Source organism: Syngnathus floridae, chromosome 2 (assembly GCF_059516105.1).
Source record: "Syngnathus floridae isolate MCC-2025c chromosome 2, RoL_Sflo_1.0, whole genome shotgun sequence".
Taxonomy (NCBI): Eukaryota; Metazoa; Chordata; class Actinopteri; order Syngnathiformes; family Syngnathidae; genus Syngnathus; species Syngnathus floridae.
In genome coordinates this window covers 26,714,065-26,735,672 of record NC_142414.1, presented here as the reverse complement: position 1 = coordinate 26,735,672, position 21,608 = coordinate 26,714,065, and the positions used below count along the sequence as shown (strand labels likewise).

The 21,608-nt window shown below is 44.2% G+C and overlaps 6 protein-coding genes and 2 non-coding genes across 13 annotated transcripts; 5 read left to right on the top strand and 3 right to left on the bottom strand.

The window, feature by feature from the left end:
* Positions 1–16: 16 nt before the first annotated feature.
* Positions 17–2,828, top strand: fkbpl (FKBP prolyl isomerase like). 3 transcript variants are annotated; one of them, XM_088360957.1, is made up of 6 exons: positions 79–221; positions 321–633; positions 745–897; positions 1,153–1,331; positions 1,644–1,909; positions 1,990–2,828. In XM_088360957.1, exons 4-6 carry the CDS (start codon positions 1,160–1,162, stop codon positions 2,632–2,634), a joined length of 1,083 nt encoding a protein of 360 aa, XP_088217083.1. In that variant the 5' UTR covers positions 79–221; positions 321–633; positions 745–897; positions 1,153–1,159; the 3' UTR covers positions 2,635–2,828. The 3 variants fall into 3 exon arrangements, with proteins under 3 accessions (XP_088217074.1, XP_088217089.1, XP_088217083.1); XM_088360948.1 differs by lacking the exon at positions 321–633 and having other exon boundaries at positions 17–164; XM_088360963.1 differs by having other exon boundaries at positions 73–633; positions 745–924.
* Positions 2,829–3,284: 456 nt separating this feature from the next.
* Positions 3,285–4,687, bottom strand: ebp (EBP cholestenol delta-isomerase). The gene is made up of 5 exons (XM_088360969.1): positions 4,534–4,687; positions 4,081–4,375; positions 3,962–3,998; positions 3,760–3,890; positions 3,285–3,672 (listed from the first exon to the last, which is right to left on the bottom strand). Exons 2-5 carry the CDS (start codon positions 4,370–4,372, stop codon positions 3,452–3,454), a joined length of 681 nt encoding a protein of 226 aa, XP_088217095.1. The 5' UTR covers positions 4,373–4,375; positions 4,534–4,687; the 3' UTR covers positions 3,285–3,451.
* Positions 4,688–4,879: 192 nt separating this feature from the next.
* trnah-gug (transfer RNA histidin (anticodon GUG)) lies at positions 4,880–4,951 on the bottom strand. The gene has a single exon. It is a non-coding gene; the product is annotated as a tRNA-His (tRNA).
* A 208-nt stretch (positions 4,952–5,159) lies between these two features.
* Positions 5,160–5,231, top strand: trnae-uuc (transfer RNA glutamic acid (anticodon UUC)). The gene has a single exon. It is a non-coding gene; the product is annotated as a tRNA-Glu (tRNA).
* A 285-nt stretch (positions 5,232–5,516) lies between these two features.
* vma22 (vacuolar ATPase assembly factor VMA22) lies at positions 5,517–6,849 on the top strand. The gene is made up of 5 exons (XM_088360977.1): positions 5,517–5,782; positions 5,925–6,028; positions 6,100–6,203; positions 6,299–6,490; positions 6,624–6,849. The coding sequence occupies exons 1-5, from the start codon at positions 5,678–5,680 to the stop codon at positions 6,749–6,751; spliced, it is 633 nt and encodes a 210-aa protein (XP_088217103.1). The 5' UTR covers positions 5,517–5,677; the 3' UTR covers positions 6,752–6,849.
* Positions 6,058–21,496, bottom strand: LOC148402914 (B-cell receptor CD22). 4 transcript variants are annotated; one of them, XM_088360921.1, is made up of 18 exons: positions 21,354–21,496; positions 21,248–21,286; positions 20,646–20,711; positions 20,474–20,545; positions 19,835–20,119; positions 19,504–19,776; positions 19,143–19,430; positions 18,598–18,861; positions 17,982–18,272; positions 17,551–17,826; positions 17,359–17,473; positions 17,027–17,184; positions 16,853–16,954; positions 16,712–16,780; positions 16,519–16,578; positions 16,383–16,442; positions 16,212–16,301; positions 6,058–6,319 (listed from the first exon to the last, which is right to left on the bottom strand). In XM_088360921.1, the coding sequence occupies exons 1-17, from the start codon at positions 21,382–21,384 to the stop codon at positions 16,234–16,236; spliced, it is 2,517 nt and encodes an 838-aa protein (XP_088217047.1). In that variant the 5' UTR covers positions 21,385–21,496; the 3' UTR covers positions 6,058–6,319; positions 16,212–16,233. The 4 variants fall into 4 exon arrangements, with proteins under 4 accessions (XP_088217047.1, XP_088217038.1, XP_088217027.1 ...); XM_088360912.1 differs by lacking the exon at positions 6,058–6,319 and adding an exon at positions 14,074–15,468; XM_088360901.1 differs by lacking the exon at positions 6,058–6,319 and having other exon boundaries at positions 15,677–16,301.
* Positions 7,541–11,449, top strand: LOC148402916 (zinc finger BED domain-containing protein 4). The gene is made up of 5 exons (XM_088360935.1): positions 7,541–8,070; positions 8,782–8,994; positions 9,128–9,387; positions 9,464–10,016; positions 10,305–11,449. Exons 1-5 carry the CDS (start codon positions 7,921–7,923, stop codon positions 11,142–11,144), a joined length of 2,016 nt encoding a protein of 671 aa, XP_088217061.1. The 5' UTR covers positions 7,541–7,920; the 3' UTR covers positions 11,145–11,449.
* apobec2b (apolipoprotein B mRNA editing enzyme catalytic subunit 2b) lies at positions 13,260–15,791 on the top strand. The gene is made up of 3 exons (XM_088360968.1): positions 13,260–13,663; positions 14,700–14,880; positions 15,218–15,791. The coding sequence occupies exons 1-3, from the start codon at positions 13,275–13,277 to the stop codon at positions 15,563–15,565; spliced, it is 918 nt and encodes a 305-aa protein (XP_088217094.1). The 5' UTR covers positions 13,260–13,274; the 3' UTR covers positions 15,566–15,791.
* Positions 21,497–21,608: the final 112 nt, after the last annotated feature.

Here is a 21,608-nt window from a genome sequence, read left to right as displayed (position 1 = left end):
CAGGGCCATGTGATGTATGGAAGGTGTAAAAAAAAAAACTGGTCCCAGACTGAGCCTGTGCAACCACTTCCAAGCAACTCAATCATTAAGTGTGAGCGATCCTACGAAATGACCAAGTGCCTGGTCTTGTCTCGGGAGAAAAACTGTGGAATGGCAAGATGAAGGTCAGACTGGTCTCTCTCACACTCGATCAACCTTATTCCCAGGTTCTGTCATGGAATGTGAGAACTTCTGGTCAGAGACTTCTAGTCAAATGCCCTCATGGGTTGCAATAAGTTTGGCTTCATGTAGTGTTTTTATTTTTAACCCTCATTACATAGAAAATTGGAAGCGGCTGCAAACAGACTTGCCTGCTTCTAAGGGATCATCAGCACTACTTGCATTGAAAATTGGAAGTGGCTGCAAACAGACTTGTCTGCTTGAAGCTAAATAAGACTCTTTTAACAAAATGATACCCCTCAGATGTTTTCCTATTGCTCACGTCTGAAGTTCGTTATTTAGTTAGATGTGATTGTAGCAAGAAGCAAGATTAAAATGTTTTCTCTTAAAATTAAATTGTTGAAAACGCTGGTTTTGCTATACCGGAAGTTGCTCCCTCATATCACGCAAAGGCTCATGGGGCGGAGAAATAAGGTGGCTACGCCTTTGTCTTTTTACACTGATTTATTTATTTATTTATATTCATTTGTTTTTATTTTTGTATTTATTTATTGTCCACCACCTTTTTTAATTTTTTTTTTACAGCACGTGGTACTGAGCTATAGCCTGTAGATGGCAGCAACGTGACGTTTCAATCAGTGTCTGGAAGGAAACGCAACGAAGAAGTCATGGACATCGAAAAAGAAACTCTTTCCTCCCATGGATCAGATGATTGAATTTTTTTATCTGTTCAATCTGGTACGTCATTCTTGCAATAATTCAGAGGTATCTGCAACCTTCTATACATTTTATCCAGAATTGAATGTCCGTATGTTCGTTGTATTCATGGTTGGCCCACCGCTGTCTGCTTTCTCCTGCACGAACTTGACAACACTTTCGAGGCTCATGATCATGTCTTAGTTTTTTAAAAATGTATCATTTGAAAGTTTGTCTTAACACAAATAAAACGACATAACGATAAAGTAGCAAACCTGTCTATTTGTCTGTCTTCAGTGGAGAGATGGACACAGTTGAAGGTGTTCAACAAGCGCAGATTGATTCTACTGCTGTCAATGATCCTGATGGGGTCGATGTTACATCTTGGGTGTCGGTCTGTCCGAGAGGCCTCTGGGCGGTCCAGAAGACGCTGACGTTCTCAGGAAGCCATCAGAAAGTCTCGAATTCTGGAGAAGGTGCCCGCATGATGCATTTCTTTCTATTTGATTTTGAGCTGTCAAAATGAATCTACTATCAATGAATAGACAGCTATTTTAATAATCAACAGTAATTATTGTCTGATTTTTGTCATCCTTCATGAAAGTAGATTGTTTTTTTTTGTTTACAAAATACCGCTTTTGAAAAACACCACCACCACAGTAACAGTTTCAAAAAGGGTTGAACAACTTCAATTGTTTGACCTTTTGATTGTGACCTTTTGAACTATTTGATTGTGACAGCCTTAATTGATTTTACAGGAAGTAATCAAGCACCTTGTTTTCTTCCAGGACTGTCGTCCGCTTCCAAGCCAAGGTTGGGTTCACTGTGTCGTGTGCGTGTGATGGATCAAGCTGAAACATCGCCATCTGTACAAGAAGATGAGACCAAGCGAGGAGTTCCTCTTGATTTTCCAGAAGCGACTGTACTACAGCGTCAGCTGGACTCTGTCCTGCAGATACCACTAGGTGAATGGACAACATTTCGACTTGGAGAGGGTCATTGTGATGTTACAGAAGTATGTGTGGAGGACATGAGAGCTGGAGAGACATGTCAGGTATGGAAAATAACATCAGCGCACATCGGCCATTTGTCGTCGACTAAAAATGACTCTTACGTTTGCGTTTTGCTGCTCAGATTCGACTCATTCCGGAAAATGGAGTTGATACATGGAATTCCCGGCCCACGGAGGAAGTACGTGCCACTGTGGAGCTCCAAGCTTTCACGCCAGGAAAGGAATCCTGGCAGATGTCACCTGGCGAAAAATGGGAGTGGGTGAGGTCCCATAAGGAAAGAGGCGGTCAGAGGTTCAGAAGCGGAGACTTGTGGGGAGCGTCGGACAGCTACAGTCGCGCCCTCAAACTCGTCATCACCCTGCTGGGCTGCGAGGCGGACAGACAAGAACAGCAAATAGACGAACAAAGTACGACAGCCTCTGAAGATCCACCGTGCGCTCCTACGGTTCATCAAGTGCAAAGCATGAAAGCAGAACTTCACTCCAACTTGTCGTTGTGTCAGCTCAAACTGAAGCAGCCAGCGCGGGCGAAAGAAAATGCCGCTAAGGCCACACGGCTGGAACCAGGCGGGGCCAAAGCTTGGTACCGACTCGGCCAAGCCTGCCAGATGGTGAACGAGCTGGAGGAAGCCCGGCTGGCCTTTCGAGAACTGCTGAAGCTGCAGCCGGAATCCACGGCCGCTACGAAGGCTCTGAAAGAAATCACAAGTCGAGAAAAGGAAACAAATGCACAGCTGGGACAGAGACTTAGTAAAATGTTCAACTAGAAAGCAGGAGATACGTATGACTGCAACGTGTCAGCCAGCCAGACCGCCCTCCCTCTGACATCTCCAGAGGGTTCAAAATGCTGAATGTCTGAATGGCTACCCTCTCACGTAATTTATTTGTTGTGGTTAATCTTAAATGCCTTATCATTTGATTGTGGTTTCAATAAAAATAAAGTTGAGTTTTGCCAAAATAATCTTTCTTATTGTGTTTACTTTTGAGGCTTACTTGGCGGTTTGCGTGTTTCTCAGAGATGACCACTAGATGTCGCCTATGACGAAGCAAAAGATTTAGATTTTAAGGCATTGTCAGCGTTTTGACGCTGTCAAAAACCGACACCCGGAATCGGACCAGGAAATTTGTTTGAAAACCTTTCACAAACGAAAGTTTTTGCAGCACAAACGAACGGTACCTTTTTGGGTTCATTTTGAGCAGATGCGGGGCTGGGTAAACTGGATAACCTATAAAATAATCTTTTATAACTAAAAAACCGTTGCAGCACAAACGAAAATTTTTACGGCACAAACGAAGCAGACTATATTCCTTAAATTTTGAGTGGGGTGGGGGGCCAGCTTCACGCAGGTTTTCTCCCATCCTAATGTTTCAGGACAGCAGACAACAGTCTCCAAGCGTCCACAATGAGCTCCTGTGATGACGACATGAGTGAAAGTCTTTATTTAAAACCCAAAAGACTCAGATTTACTTCGTCCCAAATATTTTCTGAATGTCAATCGGAACATTTCAATCCAAAATTTTCAGTCTTCATAGTCTTTTGTGTGCTTTCCCTGCATATCTTGGAATGTGTCAATCCACAGCATCCTATTTTTTCTTGGATTTTTTAGGCTTTCTCCCATCCGAAAGTTTCTGTGCAGCAGACAACTGTCTCCAAGCATCCACAATGAGCACCAGTGGCACGATGATCCACAGGGCGTTCATAAACACAAAGTAGAACCAAAAGTAGATGGGGTGTCCCAGCTCACTGTGAACGTAATTCTCTCTGTGTTCAGTGAACATGTACAGCACATCTCCATACAGCTGGCCTGGAGGAAAATGGCAGAATACGGCCAATCACTAACAATACAATACAGCGGTGCAATGCAATAAAACAAGTGCTTGATTTTTCTTACCGAGCGAAAGTATGAGCTGCAGGACAAATCTGTAGGGCTTGTTAGTTATGAAGGCAAACACAGCCCAAAAGCTGAATGGTCCCCAAAAGCACGCAGTCACAGTCTCCATACAGACAGTAAAGTTGTCACCTCTGGGCACACGACAAACATTGATTCAACCCTACGAGTTATACATTTGATTTGCGTGCAATCATCAACTCACATTACATATCGACTGTCCCCTTTAGAGTACTCTTTCCCTGGCAGAAAGATGTGAGAACACGTTTTTAATATGACAAATTTTCACTTCATCCTGAAATTCATCCATGTCTCTGTACTCACACAACTGTGACAAGAAACTCTGGTCCCCTGGAATAACGTCATAGTAGAGACAGAACCAGCCCTCGATGACACTATGGATGAAACCACAAACGGCAAACCAGCACACGGCCAGACGCCTCAGAGCGCCCAGCCGGCCGGTAATCATCCAGGTCACAAGCAGAAAAAGTGCAGACACAGAGAAGAGAAACGTCAGGATCTCTGCCATGCTACGGTCATTGGCCACATAAGTGGGAATCTGGAGATCCCTGGGCCAGTAAGGATGAAGAGGCACAGATCCTGAGGTGGTTGCCATCACCTGTTTTGAAGAAGGGAATTGTGAGCACGTTTTGAAACACAAATCTTTGCACCTCGACTCCAATCACCTGCACAAGATTCAAAACGGATTCTACAGAATGAGTGCAAATGAACTTTGTGCTGGTTGAGACAGAAATTTCACGTGTATTTTACTCTCACCAGTGACGAAGACTCCCAAACTTTAGAAAACAAAATACGGTTCTCTTCAAGGAAACTTGCAGGAACACACTACACGCAAGGCGTGTACAATAAAAAATCTCAAAAACGGAACTCCCAGTGCCTGACCAATCGGAGTGCTTGCTTCGGTGTGCCACAAAGCATGTGATATCAACTGGTTCGACGATTGGCTCGTTCTCTCGGAACATTGACGTCATGGATGAAATACACCAATGAAATTAGACATCGCGAAAAGCGAAAACTAGGTGTAATTAATAAATGTTGGGATTTACCGTTAGGTGGCGGAACAAAAAGGTACGGATTGAAATCACACGGAGCGATTGCAATCTGCCGTGACCCGGATTCGAACCGGGGTTGCTGCGGCCACAACGCAGAGTACTAACCACTATACGATCACGGCGTGTCGTTGGCCCCTCCAAGAGTTGATAAAGAGGTTAACCACACGACGAGTAGTCTATTTAACATTTATTTTTAATGAGATTAATATTCAAAATAGTAATCTATAATCAATGTAACACGAATCTATTAAAAACTAGCAACTCACACACAAAAAAAAAAACATTTTTGATGCACTTTATAATGTTTAGTTACCCACCAAGAAACGCAAGTCCCATATGGTCTAGCGGTTAGGATTCCTGGTTTTCACCCAGGCGGCCCGGGTTCGACTCCCGGTATGGGAACTTCCTTTTGTAATCGAACTCGTTGATTTTTAACTTTTTTTTTTAGGCAGACGTTTTTCTACTGACAGCGTCAATATAAATAGCTTTAGATTTATCGTTAGATTGTCTACATACTGATGCTTTTTTTTCGTTTCCGCAGGGGAAAGCACTGGTAACTCAGAACCTGATTTATTTAAACATAATTTGCAAAATTTGTGGCTAATTGCATTATGGGCCATAAAATAAAATGTCTTTATGACGTTTTATTGAATTTACGAGGTCGGTGTGCCACCTCCAACACGACTGATCAGAACGAACACAATCGCGTTTCCGTCGAAACATCACGTGACGTGTCTACACCACATGGGATAATGTCACGTGACGCATTGCGGAAGTTTTGTACCCGAGTAGCAATTTGTTGTCTGTTTTATGCTCGAAAGACCATTTAACACCCCCCCAAAAAAAACATGGACGAATCTGCTCTATTACTAGATGAAATCTTGCTAGCTTTGATGGACCAGTTGGAGTTACTGGAGGAAAAACGAGGTCATCTTAACTCCCTCATCGAGCAGGTAGTGACGAAGAGACATCTCCGTTATTATATGATTGTAAAACTCTGTAAAGCTATTACGTGTTTGAATATGTCAGATTCTACTTTAGTCTCCTTTTGTACCGCCTGTGCTATGTTAGCTTACCATTTTGTGCTCCCTGCAGGGATGGTTTTTCATTTCCAAGGCGCGATATTCAATGGGAAACAAACAAGTGTCCGCTCTTCAGTATGCAAGTGAGATAAAGCCACTGGTTGCTGTTCGCGTAAGGTGAGAACTCAAGTAAAAGAGTCAATGAATTAAAACTTCCCTCAACACAATGACTTTATGTGTGTATGCAGACAACTTGGTGATGACACTGTCGAGTTCTGCACAGATTCGCCAAAGTACGATGAGTGTTGTAACACCAATGCACCTGTTGAAGACATTGGTCCGAAGGAGGAAGGTAAGACTGGACCATTTGAAAATGTCACAGGAAACCATCTTCAAAGAATTATAGAACATTTTCCTCATTTTGGATGTGCTTTTCTGCCCTCACAGGTGTCAGAAGAAGAATCAAACCTACGGAAACAAGCAGTGAAAAGAAGACAGTTGAAGAATTGAATAAAAGAAAATCATCAAAAGATCTTCCAGACTCAAAAAGTGAATCGAATCTTCCGCAAAACCCACTTCAGTGGTTTGGGATTTTGGTGCCACAATCCCTGAAACAAGCCCAGTTGTCCTTCAAGCAAGGTAATGGACAGTAGGTTGAAGTGATACTTCTCGACCGACAATGTCACAGAGGAGCTAAATTAAATGCAAAGTGAGCGAGCTAGATTAAACTGCCGACGACTAATGCCGACTTTATCTTCTGTTTTCTTTCCAGTCATCGAACTGTCTGCTGAGATTGCAACTCTCCAGGTGCAAATTTTAAACACCAGACGGGAGCTAAAGCGATGTTTTCAGGAGAAAGTGGAGAAAAAGAGAAAAAAAGAGGACATAACTGCATGTTAAAAATGAATTTGGGGTCATTCCATTTCTTTGTTGTAGATTGTCTTCATTGTAAATGTGTTGTTGTTGAATGTGTTTAATAAAATCAATGAGTCACACTACTCGCTATAAAAAGGTTACTTGTCAACCCCCCAACTGAGTGCAGAAGGACCCTCAATCCCAGCTGGATTTAACCTTTATCTACGATCGGTGACAGATATGCTCCGAAAGATGCTCGGGGAGCCCGCCCCTAGTTGAAACCCCTATTTTAAAACCATACTTGTAAACCCTAAATATATTTTGAAAACTGAACCCAAGTGAAATACCCAAACTGGAATTTGAAACACCAACGCTAAATCAAAACCCTACTTTGAGAAGCTAACCCAACCCCAACGTAAAATGATATTTAGAAACCCAGCTCTAGTTTAAAACCCTACTTTGAAACATTAACCCGTTAACCCGAGTTTAAAAAAGTCCTTTTAAAAAAGCCCTTACCCGAATCCAAAAACCTAATTTGAAACCCTAACTCTAATTTGAAACCAAGACCCTATTTTAAAACCCTATTCTCTTTATTTTGGTTTTTCAGGTGTTACGTTTTGTAAAGGTTTGAGAACATTTGTTCATATAAGGATGCGTTGGTTTTGCTTTTACAGTCGTGCACTATCACATATTTATGAACTTGTGTAAAAATGGAAAACCTACTGTGAGCACAAAGAAGAATCCGTCCAACTCGTCGTCCCGTTCCGTCCATCCATTTAGTAACCGGAAATGAAACTCTGCCTGCGTGTACTTCCTGGTCCGAGCTGACGCGCGCGCACACGCGCGCACATTCAGTCATCCATCTCTCCTCCTGCGCGCGCGCACGCGCGTCCGAACGGCGGATGTAAGTGTTGTTTTCCTGCATCCGCAGTCGCTCGTGTTTGCTTTCCGACCCATCTTCGCAAGTTGTCTGATTATTTTTGTGCACCCTCCTACTCTTTTCTCTTCGTCTCTCTCTCTTTTGTTCATTTTCCTGACCGCTGGCCGGGAAGTAAACACGCCGACCTGTGCCCATGAAAGCCAGCGAGGGACCGCTACGTCGCTCTCATCATCATCATCATCGTCATCACCATCACCATCACCATCATCATCATCATCATTGTCCCTGCTCGTGATTTCCGATTGGGTGCAGACGAGAGAGATTGTTTGCGCCCATGGCGTCCGTTTCGAAGGTGTCTATTTTGGATTACTTTAATATTGTGTTCGAGGGCGAGAATGGAAAAATCGAATCCAACTGCAAAGCGTGCGGCACCAGAATTCAAGCCAAGCGCAGCGTCACGTCCAACTTCGTCACGCATCTTAAGGTAATTCCCCTAAAACGCGAAGGGAATTTAATCATGAGCGCGTTGTATGTGGGTCATTCCAGAATTGGAGTACATTTTCTGCCCCCCACCCACCACCACCACTCCCAGGGGCGTAGCCATCATTTTAAGGGAGCACGATGAATTGTTAGGTTAAGACAACTTTTATGCGCTAAATCATCCTTCACTCTCATTTAGCTGCTGCTGCCCACAGAGGCTGAAGAAATAAATAGCCAATCTGGCGATTTATTCATTATGTTTTAATCCGATAAGCATAATAAAATGGCAGTGTTTAATAACCCCAAATGAAAAAGGAAGTTAATTTAAAACCATTTCCCTCGCACAGACCTACATTTCAGCCTCTCAAATGTGACTACTTTATGATTTCATCAGTCCTCCTTGGAATCTGAAAGAAAATGTGTTTAACCTTCAGCTGAGAGTGGCAATAAATAGCTTGACTTTTTTTTCAAGAATAGATCATTTTATCTACACTCACATGTCTAAACAAACAAAATAATCATATGATCGACACCTCGTGTCTCTAAAAACTCCCGCGTCAAGTCATATTTAAGATGAATAAAATGTGAATTGATCTTATCTGTATTTCTATTAAAACTATGAAACAAATGATTGGTTTTCGAAAGTGATATTGCCCTCCAATTTTGGACTGACCCATGTGTGGTCAATCCAGTAAGAGTTGTGCCTCCTATTCAGCGCAAGCACCAGGCCATGTATGATGACTTTGTCAAAAGGAAGGACATGAAGAGAGAAGGCTTCCCCTCGGCACCTATGCACACTTTGATGGCCAATGGAGGGAATGCCCGCTACACTTTCCCTGCGGGGGCGGGAATGGGAGGAGGTGCTGGAGGGATGGCCACCTTAGATGGAGGAGGAGTAAGCAAGTTTGACAAGCACGATCCACGTCAGGTGGGTCAACCGCTCACACATGTCGAAAAAGTCTCCAACGTCAAAGATTCCGTCACATTTAAAATGTCCGAGCCCAGGTTCTCACGGAAGTCCATCAAAATCCCTGAGCCATTTCTCCTAATCCCAACCACAGGTTTTGATAAGTGAGGCCATTGCGAAGATGATCGTTCGCGATCTGCAGCCAGTTTCAATGGTGGAGAACTGTGGCTTCAGGGTACTTCTTCAGCTCCTGGAGCCACGCTACACTCCGGACCCCCAGTACTACATCCAAAACCAGCTCCTCCCAGCTTACACCTACCAGGCCCAGGTGACGATTCGTCAGGCGCTGGCTTCGGCGCATGCCCTCAGCCTCAGCCTGGATGTCTGGAGGGCCTCGTCTGCATCTTCGCTAGGGTAAGAAACAATGCTAGCATGCTAGCATGATTGTTTTTTTTATACAATACTTATTCGCTAACCTCTCCTTCTTTAGCTACCTCGGTGTCACCTGCCATTTTCTGTCATTGGAGTGGCAGATGCGCTCAGCTCTCCTGGCGTGCCTTCCCATCACCGGGAATCGAATTCTTTCCGATTTTGAAGACGTTTGTCACTCGCACGGCGTGTCCGGAAGAGCCTTCCGTGTCGTGTCTGACCCGATTCTGCCCACGACGACTGTTAAGCCACGCTGTCTACCCGGTTTCTGCCAAGAGGAGGACGAAGATGATGTGGAAAGGTGCGCCGACGAGGAGGGAGGCATTAGGAATGGACACGGGGGGGAGGAAGCTTGGGAGGACTCGTGGGAGCGGGATGGCGGTGTTCGCCGTGTGGACTGCTTCTCTCGCTCTCTTAGCCATTGTGTCAGAGAGGGCTTGCGTTCTTGTACGCAACTCGCTTCTGCGCTAGCCAAAGCTGGCCACTTCTACAGATACATTACAACAGTGGTTCCACCGGAGAAATTAAGTCAGGTGCTTGATGGACCTGGTTTGACGATGGGAGCCCTGGGAAACGCTTTGGCTCCGGTTCAAGACTGGGCGATCCAGCTTAAGGTAAACATGATCTCATGAATTGCTCTCAGTAATCCAGATTGCGTTTCTCAAACTCTTAAAGCTAATTCCACGTTGACGTTGTCACATGATCACATCTACAGTATTCCAAAGAAATGAAAATGGCCAGTCACCACTGAGCTATTTTGTAGACTAGGTCCACAACTTGCCATCATCGGCACCAAGTTGGTGACCCGCTGCAGAAAGTCTAGTTCAGCTCCTGAACACTTTTGTTTCTTCTATTCCTAAGTCAAAAGGTGTATCAAGAAGTTTCTCTGTTTTGGGATACAGATGCTTCGCCGGCTTCTGGACTCCGTGGAGGTCTTGGAGGAGATGAGCGGACCTGGGGAAATGGTGCTAGGTGTTTCGGAGACGGCGTTGCTGAGGGAGCTCGCTGACACTTTGGAGCCCTTCATGGAAGCCTGGGACATGGTTTGCGGGGAACGACAGACGGACACGCAGACCGACGTGCAGACAGACAGACACGTGTCCATTAGTCTGGCGCTCCCGTGCGTACTGGGTTTACGCAAGCATCTTTCGGAGACGTCGACCCCTCATTGCCCTTCTCTCCTGGCCAGCCTGAGTCAGGCAACTGAGCGCCGCCTCGCTCCCATCCTGGAGGACCCCCTCTACATCACCGCCACCACTCTCGACCCTCAATTCAAGCTCACGTGGAGCAGTGACCCCGAATGGCACGGACAAGTTCTTCTGAAAGAATTATCCAAATATTCCGCAGACTCCAACACGGAACGACTTCCTCATTCCCACACGTCTCCAACCCCGACACCGTCGCCCGTGTCGTCGCTGACTCGTCCCTGCAAGTTGTTCTCTTTCATCAAACAGAGACCCACCACGCAAGCCAAGAGCCTGGAGCAGGAGCTAGCCATCTACTTGCGAGAGGAACCCACGGATGAAGAAGTTTTGCATTACTGGCGACGGAAAGCCATTGACTTCCCGCTCCTGGCCCAGGTGGCCAAAAGGGCGGTGACCGTACCCGCTTGCGGCACGGCCGTAGAAAGCATCTTCAGCAAGGCCGAGCGCTGTCTGAGGCCCGAGAGAGGGCGATCCTTACCAAAGAACCTGGAGACACTTATCTACCTCAAAGCCAATTATAGATTATTGTGGACGTAGTCTAGTTGTTTGCAGCCTTGTAGTAAATATCGCAGCGCGTATTAAGGAATAAAGGGAACACGTTTGCCAGACACTATCTTTATCCAACCAGCCAATGAACCCACTAACAAACCAATGATTACATTAAAAAAAAAAAAAATGCATAGGACTTCTGATATCTATATACTAACCCGAAAAATTGATGTATTGGATTTTTAAAATACTTCTATGACAATGCGTCACCCACTAACATTGACAGTTTCCTTCTGTGTGTGTATGTCTCATCACTAGCACTTAATAAATGACCTTTACTTATTGTAAAATCATCAATGTGTAGGCATTATATTATTATATATTGACCTTCTGACTGATTTTGCTAAAATATTGTAGTTTTGAAGATGAAAGGTGCCATTGGCACTTTGGTGTAAGGCTTTGGGTTTGCGTCTTTTCAGTTTCTAGGACGTAAGATGTCATTGGTTCAATTGGGTCTAGAGTTTACGTTGCTGTTGGGCCTACCTTAGATCCTCGTAAGGTGTTTTAGAGGCTAAGTTCTCGTAGGTTTCTGGTGTCATCGGTCGTAAGGTTCGTAAAGGGTCTTGTTGGTCCTACCACGTCGCGTCATCTGTTTTTGGGTTCTATACGAATAATACTTCAATACTTTCCATCCAGTCTGACTTCTCTATAGTTTCAAACACGGTTCCTAATATCGAGTTATCCGTGAGCTGCCCATCCCGTCGTGCTGTGGATTGTTTATGCAGCTTGAAAGCCCTCCACCCCCTCATTCCCTTTCTCTCCGTCTGTCTCGTTCATCCCTCCATTTTTTTTTCCACCCACCAGACTGTGACAGCTCATCCATTTGCATTAGAGCAGCTGGCTCCTCTTGGTAATTGCCTCTCAAATGAATTACTTGGCTGAGAGTGAGGCTGCAAGACAGGAGGAAATTGTAATTGAACGCCTTAGCTCGCTCCGCCTCGTGCCAAGTGATTACATCTGCAGTGCAGAGAGCCACCACGTTCGGAACCTGTTCTTCCCCTCCCCCAATTTCATGGATCGAATGTACAGTCAGTCCTCAGACACATGCATAGCAGGCCGCACTGCATGCGACTTTAGCTATTAAGAGTCCGTCATGATTGTCTGCGCTACTCTATTTAGGTCGCTGGGGGGGCTTCTAGCTTAGTTGTGCAGGACAGTACCATTGCCAAAAACAAAAGTTATGGTTCCGCATTGAGACAGCCTTGGTAACCCTGTACACACTCCCGGATAAACAGACCAGTTATGTTATTAATAACCCGCCTGTTGCTGACTGCTGACAGTTAGGAGAGGTCGGGGCATCTTTTAGATCAGGGATCGCACACACACGTGAACAAAAAGTCTTGCGACTCTTGGTCCGAACGTTTACGGGAGCTGAAAATGGGAGGAAATGTTGAGTTGAGAAGTGATAACGGACTTTACACTGTGCCCGATGTAATATTCGTCCAGTCATCCAGAAGAGAGGAGCGTATCGGTTTTAGTTCAACCCAAAGGTCATCCAATTATGACTTTAAGTAGTGATGGGGAAAATGAAGCTTCACGAACCAGTTGTTGTATTCTTTGGCTCCTCTAAATGGCAATGTTGGTTTAAAGTGAGGGTTTTAAGAAATGGCAAGTCGGTGGGCTTTTAGAGAGTGCCATTTAGAGGTCGAAGTAAACACAACAACGGGTTCATGAATCATCTTGAAGCTTCATTCGCCCATCATTAGCTTTAAGCCACTGGTGTCGATGTCTAGTCCCCGAAGTATCCTGCGTGTTTTCGATATCTCCCCCCACTAACACACCAGATTGAAGTGATTAGGATGATTAAATCATTCACTGCCATTGACGAGAATAGACGTCAAACGTCAATTTGCACTGGGCTGGCAGTGAACGAGTTAACAGGTTTCTGCTCAGTTTGCCGATAAACCGATCAAGTGAATCGAGTGTGTTGGAGGAGGGAGACACCTAAAACAAGCAGTTGTCCAAAATGTCTTCTTCTAAAGAGGCAGCAGTGTTTACACTCCTAGCATTGTCATTCAACAAGCTGTCTCGTTATCGCTAGCGTCCAGTGCCTGGTCGGGGGCCGAGAGGGGGGAGCGGGTTCACCCAGCCTGCCCTGCAGCCAGACATGCACATGATATGCCTGGGATCACAATAGCTTCTATTTTGGTTGATGCACTCGGGTTATCACTGCACTTGCACCCGCTCTCGCTCCACCTCTTGGTCGCACACTCCTCACTTGCTCCTGACTACAAAATCATGTCCGACAGAAACAGCCGGCTTAGTGTTAAGCGAAAGGAGAAGAAGGCGGAAAACAAAAGCAATGACGAGGAGAAAGAAAAGGTCAAATGCGCCAAAAAGGAGGACAAAGTCGCCAAAAAGCCGGGGACGGCTCCTGAGGCCTGCGCGGTGGATCAGGAGAAGAGGAACGGGGAAGCTGCCGGGGCAGCAGGCGAGCAAGTGAAGAAAAACGATGGAAATGGAGAGTTTGAGCCGATTGAACTGCCACCGTTTGAGATCGTCTCAGGGTGGGCAAGATGTATTTATTCTCTTTTTGCATGCATATACTTTTATTGGATAGGGATATGTTTTTAAAGTGGCCAGAAGACTGAGTCATGCATCTATTTGTGAACTGTACTTCATTTGCCTCGTCATTACAGAGAGGCCTTACAGTAAATGAGCTTGTTGACATATTCACTAGAAGAAGAATATTTGGTAGAATATTGAGGTACTTGATTTAGAATTTTTTTAGAACAACTTTTTACTTTTACTTGCTACATTTTAATATAGATATCTTCACTTTGTACTTTTGTCAAAATATGCTTGTGAAAACAGGCTAACTCCCCGCAAAATTTGGATGAACGCAGGTTATGTTTTTACCTAAATTCACAATTTGTGTTCATTAGTTCAAAACTTTAGGAGAGGTATGGGAACAGATGGTTTTGATACGGTAATAGTTGAGCCAATATGCTAGCGAGCTTTTGCGTTGTCTGCTTCATGCGTTCACAAATTCTCCATGTAATCTTTAAAAACACATGGTGTCAATTCTCCCAGTTATCATTAGGCTAATTTACTATTTTTCACTCAATTTAAAATGTTATCAAAACAGTTGTTTTGATAACATAAATCTCGAGCCAATGCCAGCTAGCTAGAAGACTCAGTACAAGCACAATGAAAATCAGGAAAAAAAAAGAACTATTTTCAATGCAGAGAAATTTGTTTTTATTGTGCCAATTAAGTTGACAAAATGGTGGGTAGGCTATTGCCGATAATTGGTGTTGAAAACGTTTAAGCTCTGTATTTTTCAAATCTTCAGCCTACTAGCCTAATTTTACTTTTACTGAAGCAAGCCTAATGCAGTTGAATTAGTGATTCTTATTTTAAGAATTATCTTATTTAACACAAGTATCTGAGCATTTAGTTCTTCTCAGCAAGAAGCTGTAACCACTTCTGCCACCTTTTAACTTGATGTACCAAAGCCCTAATTTTATCAGAAGACCTTCTATGCCCTTTGCTCCCAAAGCTTGATCATAAACTTAAAGATGTGTTTCTACTTCCTACCAGAGAGCAGATGAGCCCATTTTACTTCAAGTTTCAGTTCAGGAATGTGGAATACTCATCAGGAAGAAACAAGACCCTGCTGTGCTACAGAGTGGACACACCAGGAGGCAGCACGGAGCCTTTGAAAGGTTATATGGAGGATGAACATGCCACAGCTCACGCCGAAGAGGCTTTCTTTCAGCAAGTAATGTGCTCCCTCTCTTCAGCTGTTCATTTTTTTAATCCCTTTTCCATAGCGGCAGCTTTGGCGTGATTCTGGGCCACCAGTTTTATCAGTTTTGATGGTCACCCAAATTGCCCTCAAAGCTTCCTGGATAAAGTTTTAGGCTTTCATATGGATGGATTTTTGTGTTAGCCCTTCTATTTCTGTTTATTATGTCAGAAAGACATTGCTGGATAAGCAATAAATAATACTTCCTTCGTAAGAATCTAATATGGTTTACACTGGAAATTAAACCGGAACTGAAGCGGTTTGAATGTAAAAGTGACGCGCAAACTCTTTTTTTTTTTTTTTCCCCCAGGTGCTCCCTGACAATAACCCCTCTCAAGAATATGACGTCACATGGTACGTGACATCGAGTCCCTGCGTGGCCTGCGCTGCCAAGATTGCCAACATCCTCCAGCAACGCAAGAAGCTCCGCCTGTGTCTTTTCTGCTCTCGTCTCTTTGAGTTTGAGGATCCCGAGATAGTGGAGGGGCTCAAGGCCCTGGTGAATGCTGGCTGCAAGCTGAGGATGATGAAACCCACAGACTTTCAGCTTGTTTGGGAGACCTACGTGGAGAAGGAGGACCAGAGCTTTACTCCCTGGGAAGATTGTATGGAGAACTACGAATACTATGTGGAGAAGCTGGCTGATATCCTCAAGTAGATGTAAGCCAGCAGATTGGTTTGCATTGTTTGAAGTCTTTCGATTCCAACAAAAAAAAGTTTCTTTCAAGTGTGGACAGAATTTTTTCCCAATTTTGGGGGGTAAGAGAAATTTTCCTTTGTGTATTATTATGATTTTATTCTTCACGTCTTCACAACAGACAGACGGCGAACAATTTTTGCTGTCACGTATACATTAAAGGTACAGCTCTGGTCTTTCAACTTTATCCTAACTGTCTAATCTGTTGTTTGCGCATACATAGACAGCGGTCGGCTTGTGACATACATTGGTGTCTAACCAAAGGCCCGGCCGGGGGCCAGAAACGGCCCACCACATCATTTTCTTTGGCCCGCAAAGACAAATCGCGCATTGACTTCATGTGTCAATACTAAAATTGTAAATTGTCTTCACTTTTAAAAACTACAGATATTGCGAGCAATTTTTATTACCACGCAGCTTTTTAAAATATTTGAACAGTTTTGACTGGTGTCTGATTTCACAGCTCATTATGAATGGCCCTCCGACGAAAAGGTTTTACTGAGTAGAGGAAACTGACAAAGTAATTGTTCCGAAACATTTGAATTGAATCCTACACTTTCAAGCAATCAATATTATTAGGCTGTTACATGGAGCGGCTATGAATTACCAACACAGACATCTTTGGCGGCTCAGCGTTGAAAGGAAACCAGAGCGGCTTCCTCTGCTGAAGGTGCTTCACTGCTCTCTGTTGCGACAACTATAGACATCAAAAGACAGAAAAAGTATGTGGAGACAGCTCAGCTCCATTATCAATGGTAAAACACCTCAACCACCTCACCTAGGTCATCCTGAGAGGTCACATCTGTTGTCGGTTCACTCGAAATAATGTCCGCTCCATCTGCAAGACAAAAATGAAAAAACATAAATGAGGAACGAGCTTAGTAACACGACATTCATTCATCTGCCCTTTGTACCTTTTGCTGGAACCTTTACTTCTGCATCTGTGATGTAATCAACCAGTGGACAAGGAGTGTCTGCAGGCAAGATAGAGGAACTTACACGAGCGCCAACGCCTAGACTGAGGCAAGCCGTGCATGTGCTTTCTCAAAATGCTTTCATATGAGTCATCGAGTTTGAGGAAATACATCTTGGCCTGTGTCGCCGTACCGTCACGATTCTTGAGCTGAGCCATGGTGAGGAAGAGCTCGCCCTGCTCTGGCCCGTCGTCATCGTCTTCTGCACATTTAGAGAAGACACACGGTTGGCATGCACAGTTTGAGAACCCCCTGCTGAAAATATCCAACGTACTTTTTTTCCTGGTGACTCTGAGACCGATGCAGCAGAGGAAAACCACAACGATACCGAAGGCCATACAGCCGGAGATGGAAAGAAGCACCCGTCTCTTTAACACTAGCGGTAACGAAAGACACAAATGAAAACAAATCAGGTGGAAGCAAACATCCACGTGGAATGAAAACTTACATAAATTCTTCGTTGCGAGAGATTCGCTGTCTTTGGAGTAAGAAGGTTGGCCGTTGCGAACGCCCCGGCAAACGTATTGGCTCTGTTGGGGGTCATTCTGGGGGGTCACCGTGTATCTGTCAGACGACGCGTTTGCGATCCGCTGCCCTTCCATAAACCTGTTTGATGAAGGTGATGTTTTTATGCATTCAAGTTTTGTATCAAAAAGAGGCGGAAAGGGGAAAAGTCCCTTATAAGGAAATCTTGAACAAAACCTGAGCTTATTTTTCTCCAATTTTTTTTTTAATTGGGTTTTGCATTGGGCGTCAACAGCACGAATGAAAGTGGCTTACCATGCATAGTTCCAAGTGTCTTCAGTATCTTTCACCCCACACTTAAGCACAAGACTGTCAGTGGAAAAGACCTCAGACCATCCAGTTAAGACATCTATGTTTGCAGATGGCCGTTCTGCAGAAATTAAGAATATACTGCAGATTCATTTACCAATGAAAGGTGAGTGTTCCAAGGGAGGTCTTTACACATACCTTTAATTTGTATCCTCAAAGCCTGACTTTGTTCCGTTTTGAAGATACGAGGACTTTCCCCTCGGATTGCTTCACATTTATACGATCCAGAGTTTGTTTTGAGCGCAGAATGGATCGTGTAATTGTTTCCAGAGACACTAAGTCGAGTGTTGTCTTGGTACCACACATACTCCCAACCAGTGGATTGGTTGATGTGACAGTTGTACGACACAAAATCTCCAGTGTGCATGACCGGAAAGTCTGGGTCTTGGTGTATTTTGACGACGGGCTTCTTGTCTAATGGGAAAGGAAGGATTATTTGTGTTGTCATTCTACAAATTCCTTCAGTGACCATATCTGAATTCAAATCATTCAAGTTCCCCATTGAAAAAAAAATTGAAATTCTATCTTGCATTAGTAAGTTAAGATGTTGTTCAAGAAAAAAGACTCACCATAAACCCGGAGGGTCATTCCAGATGTCCAACCGCTGCTAACAGACCTGCCCTTGAGCTTTCCCAAGCAACCGTATTGTCCTTGGTGAGAAACCGAGGCAGAGCCGATGGACAAGGTAGCTCCATCCGGTCCGAAAGACGCGCCGTCACCACTGGGGATTGTCCGATTGTCTCGTCGCCACGTATACGTCCAGTCGGAACTGCCGGACATAGCGCAGGTCAAGGTCACGCTTTCGGTGGGGAACACATCAGCCCACTGAGTGCTTCGCGTCAAAGATGGAAGAGGAATTTCTGAAAAGACACACATAAGCACACAATCAGACATAGCCATCCATCCTGATCGATTGGAAAGTGAAAATCTAAAATGCAGAGAAAAGATGAGTATAAAAACGAAACGAAACGGGTCCCCCCCCCCCCGCTGGCACCTGGCCCAGTTTACTATCACTCAATGTATTCATTTCCGTCCCCTTCCTACATACAACCACTTCCTGTTTCAATAGCATAAAAAGAGCTTTACACAGTAAATGTTCCACCCACCAACTTCCTGTGGTTTAAAAAGTGTTAAACTAGTTCAACTTAACAAACGATCTTTTTCCATTGATTGAACTGAACCCACCGCCAACAACCAGAGTCATGGTGTCACTGATGTCTGTAGATGTTTGTTTGCCTCTGGTGCCCTTGCACCAGTAAGCCCCCCCATCCTGAGGCCTGAGGTGTAATCGGAGGGTTTTGTCCGTGTCCACCAGCTCCTTTCCATCTTTGAACCAGTGGTACACCCAGTGAAACCCCTTACGAATGGTGCAAGTGAAGGTGACGTTTTCTCCGACGTACATTGGCTTGAAACCAGAATCCTTAGTCAATGAAGGCTTCGGGGTATTTTCTAAAACAAACACAAGTAGACACCAGTCATTCCCCAAAATATTCCCTTTTACTGAACTCATTCCCTCCCATTGACGGCTATAAACGTCAAGAATCCATTTGACTTCATTGATACGAAAATATATTTTTCAAAACGTTGAAATGCTCTTCGACTAGCTAGTAGGAGGTGTGTTTAATTATTATTTTGTACAAAAAGTGAGCATGCACATGAAGAAACATTGTGACACACTCCCCCCAAAAAAATCACAACCTGCACAAGAAAAGCATGAAAACGTCTTTTACCATTAACTGTAACATCTATGCTGTTGCTCAAAGCAGAGCTAACGCTTCTGAACTTCAGTTGAGCTTTGCAGGCATATCTTCCTGGGTGGACTCGAGAAGCAGCGGTGATGATAAGAGACGATCCACTAGAGCTCAGAACCAGCGATGGGTCTGCCTGAACCTTCATTCCATTTCTGTACCAGGTGAATGTCCAGATAGGACTGCCCACGTCACAAGTCAGAACCACGCTTTCGTTTTGGAACACGTCTGACCAGGAACTCCGTAGCTGCATCTTTGGAGTGGGTGGTTCTGAAGTTAGATAAGTAGCGGTCAGAACCAAAGTCGATGGAGATGTTTTGAAGAAGTATTGTGTCATGCTTACCGGACACCTGCAGCGTTGATGTCTCACTCTGCTCTGTGTAGAAAGGACTTTGCCCTCTCTTGGCTTTGCAGTGGTATCGTCCACTGTGGGACAGCGCTAAAGGAACGATTTGATGGCTGTCCGTAAAAGATCCTTGGATTTGCGTGTCGTTGTGATACCACACGTAGTCCCATCCAATGGACGTTTTAATTCCACACTGGAAGGTGACCGATTCTCCAGGAAACATTTGCTGCAACTTTGGCTTGAGCGCCAACGTTGGCGTCGGCTTGTTTGCTAATAAGACAAATTCAAATGAATTTCAACAGAGAGTATTGGGAAAGGTGAAACTTACCATAAACTTTCAATAGAACTGGGTTACTGTCGGTGGATTGCCCTTTGTCTTTGTGATGAACTTTACAAGTGTACATTCCAGAATCCGACTGAGATGCCGCAGTGATTGTTAGCGTGGCTCGGTCGGAAGAAACGTTTGGCTCGGCAACATCCAAGAGCTGCCCGTTTCTGTACAAACTGAAGGTCCAGTCAGAGCCGTCGTTGACCCTGCATTCAAACTGGGCTTTCTCAGAGGGGAAGACGTCCCACCAGGGGGACAGCAGGTGCAGTGATGGAAGTGGAAGTTCTGGAAATGGCAAAAGAAAATATGTGCAGTGGACCCCCATTTTTCTTTTGTACAATTCATAAGGTTTTTTTTTGGCCTGGCGTTGATTTTGGGTGGGACACTAGTTTGACAAAATTTGTCAACTGCAAGCAGGAAGTCGAGTTTTTCAGCTCAACCTAGTTTCTGTGTATGATTTTTGAACGTCAATCCGGTTTAATCCTGCTTTTTACGCCGACACAAGGTTACAGGTGAAGTTTTGTTACATGATGTAAATCTTTGGAAATGATGTCGATTGAGAGAAGATAAAATGAACCTCAACGGGATTTGTGTACTGTAAACACCGTTTTGTATTTCTATCATGTGCATAGTGCTCACCATAAACAGTCTGTGTCTCAGCTGTCACTTCATTGGTTGGGGAAGTGTCGTTGAACACGGCGGCTGCGGTCGCTGGAGGGGAGGAGATGACATCAGTTCAAATTTCTGCTCTTCTAAATGTTTCAGAATTTTTTTCTTGGAGTAGAAATGAAAATGTTGCGCCTTTCCTCACCAGGTATCGTGTGGATCTCAGTTGGCTGTGCACTAGTTGGGAGAAAGTCCTTCAACATGAAAGTGACTGGTAGTTGGGAGATGACAATATTTTTATTTTTTTCACTTTAAACACATTGACTAAGATGTATGATAGAGCAATTTATACTTCAACTGGATGATGATGCAACCGAAAAGAAAGTCTTGAATCTTCCCGACCGAAGACTAATCTTAAACTCTTAAAGTGTGAGAGGGGAAAGAAAGCCAATGACCTCCAGAGTCAATGACTCAGTTTGACAAAAATGAGCGATAACAGGTCTAACATGATCAATTGCAGGGCAATAAGGAAATATGGCAAACTAACAAAAAAAGGAGAAAAAACAAAAACAGCCAAAAGACCTCATTAAAAATTGCCTCAGGAAGTGTCGCCGACATGAGAACAAGCTACTTCATGTTTCTTCTGTGGACTTCCTCAACATTGTTTTCCTTTGGTTCTGTGTTTTACCTCAGGTCAGAAATATCAACCGTGTACGAATATAAAGCTTATTAGCTAGGGACGTAAATAAATTAGATAAATAAATGATTGCCTGTAGCACATGTATTTGAAAAAGGAAACTTTCTCACCATCTTCCTCAGCCAGCGCCGCACAGAGAGCAGTAATACCTGTCAAAACAAAATATATGAATGCTCTTGACCAAGTTTCTTAATGCATGGATGCACTCAGACTTACAGATGAGACCTACGACCTCCATGAGCCCCATTTTCCATAGAGTCGCACATGCACCCAAGTGATGCAGTCGCTGGCTGGTCGGCAGAGGAAACCCACTAAACGGGTTTGTGAGCAGCGGCTTTCCTCTATTGCCCACATCTGCTTTTTCATGCCGTTCTTCCGGAAACGAGTTAGTCAAGCATGTTCAGCGTGATAGGCCGATTCGGTCTATTAAAAATGAACAAATATTTTAGGATTGTCATTTTAATTGCAGCT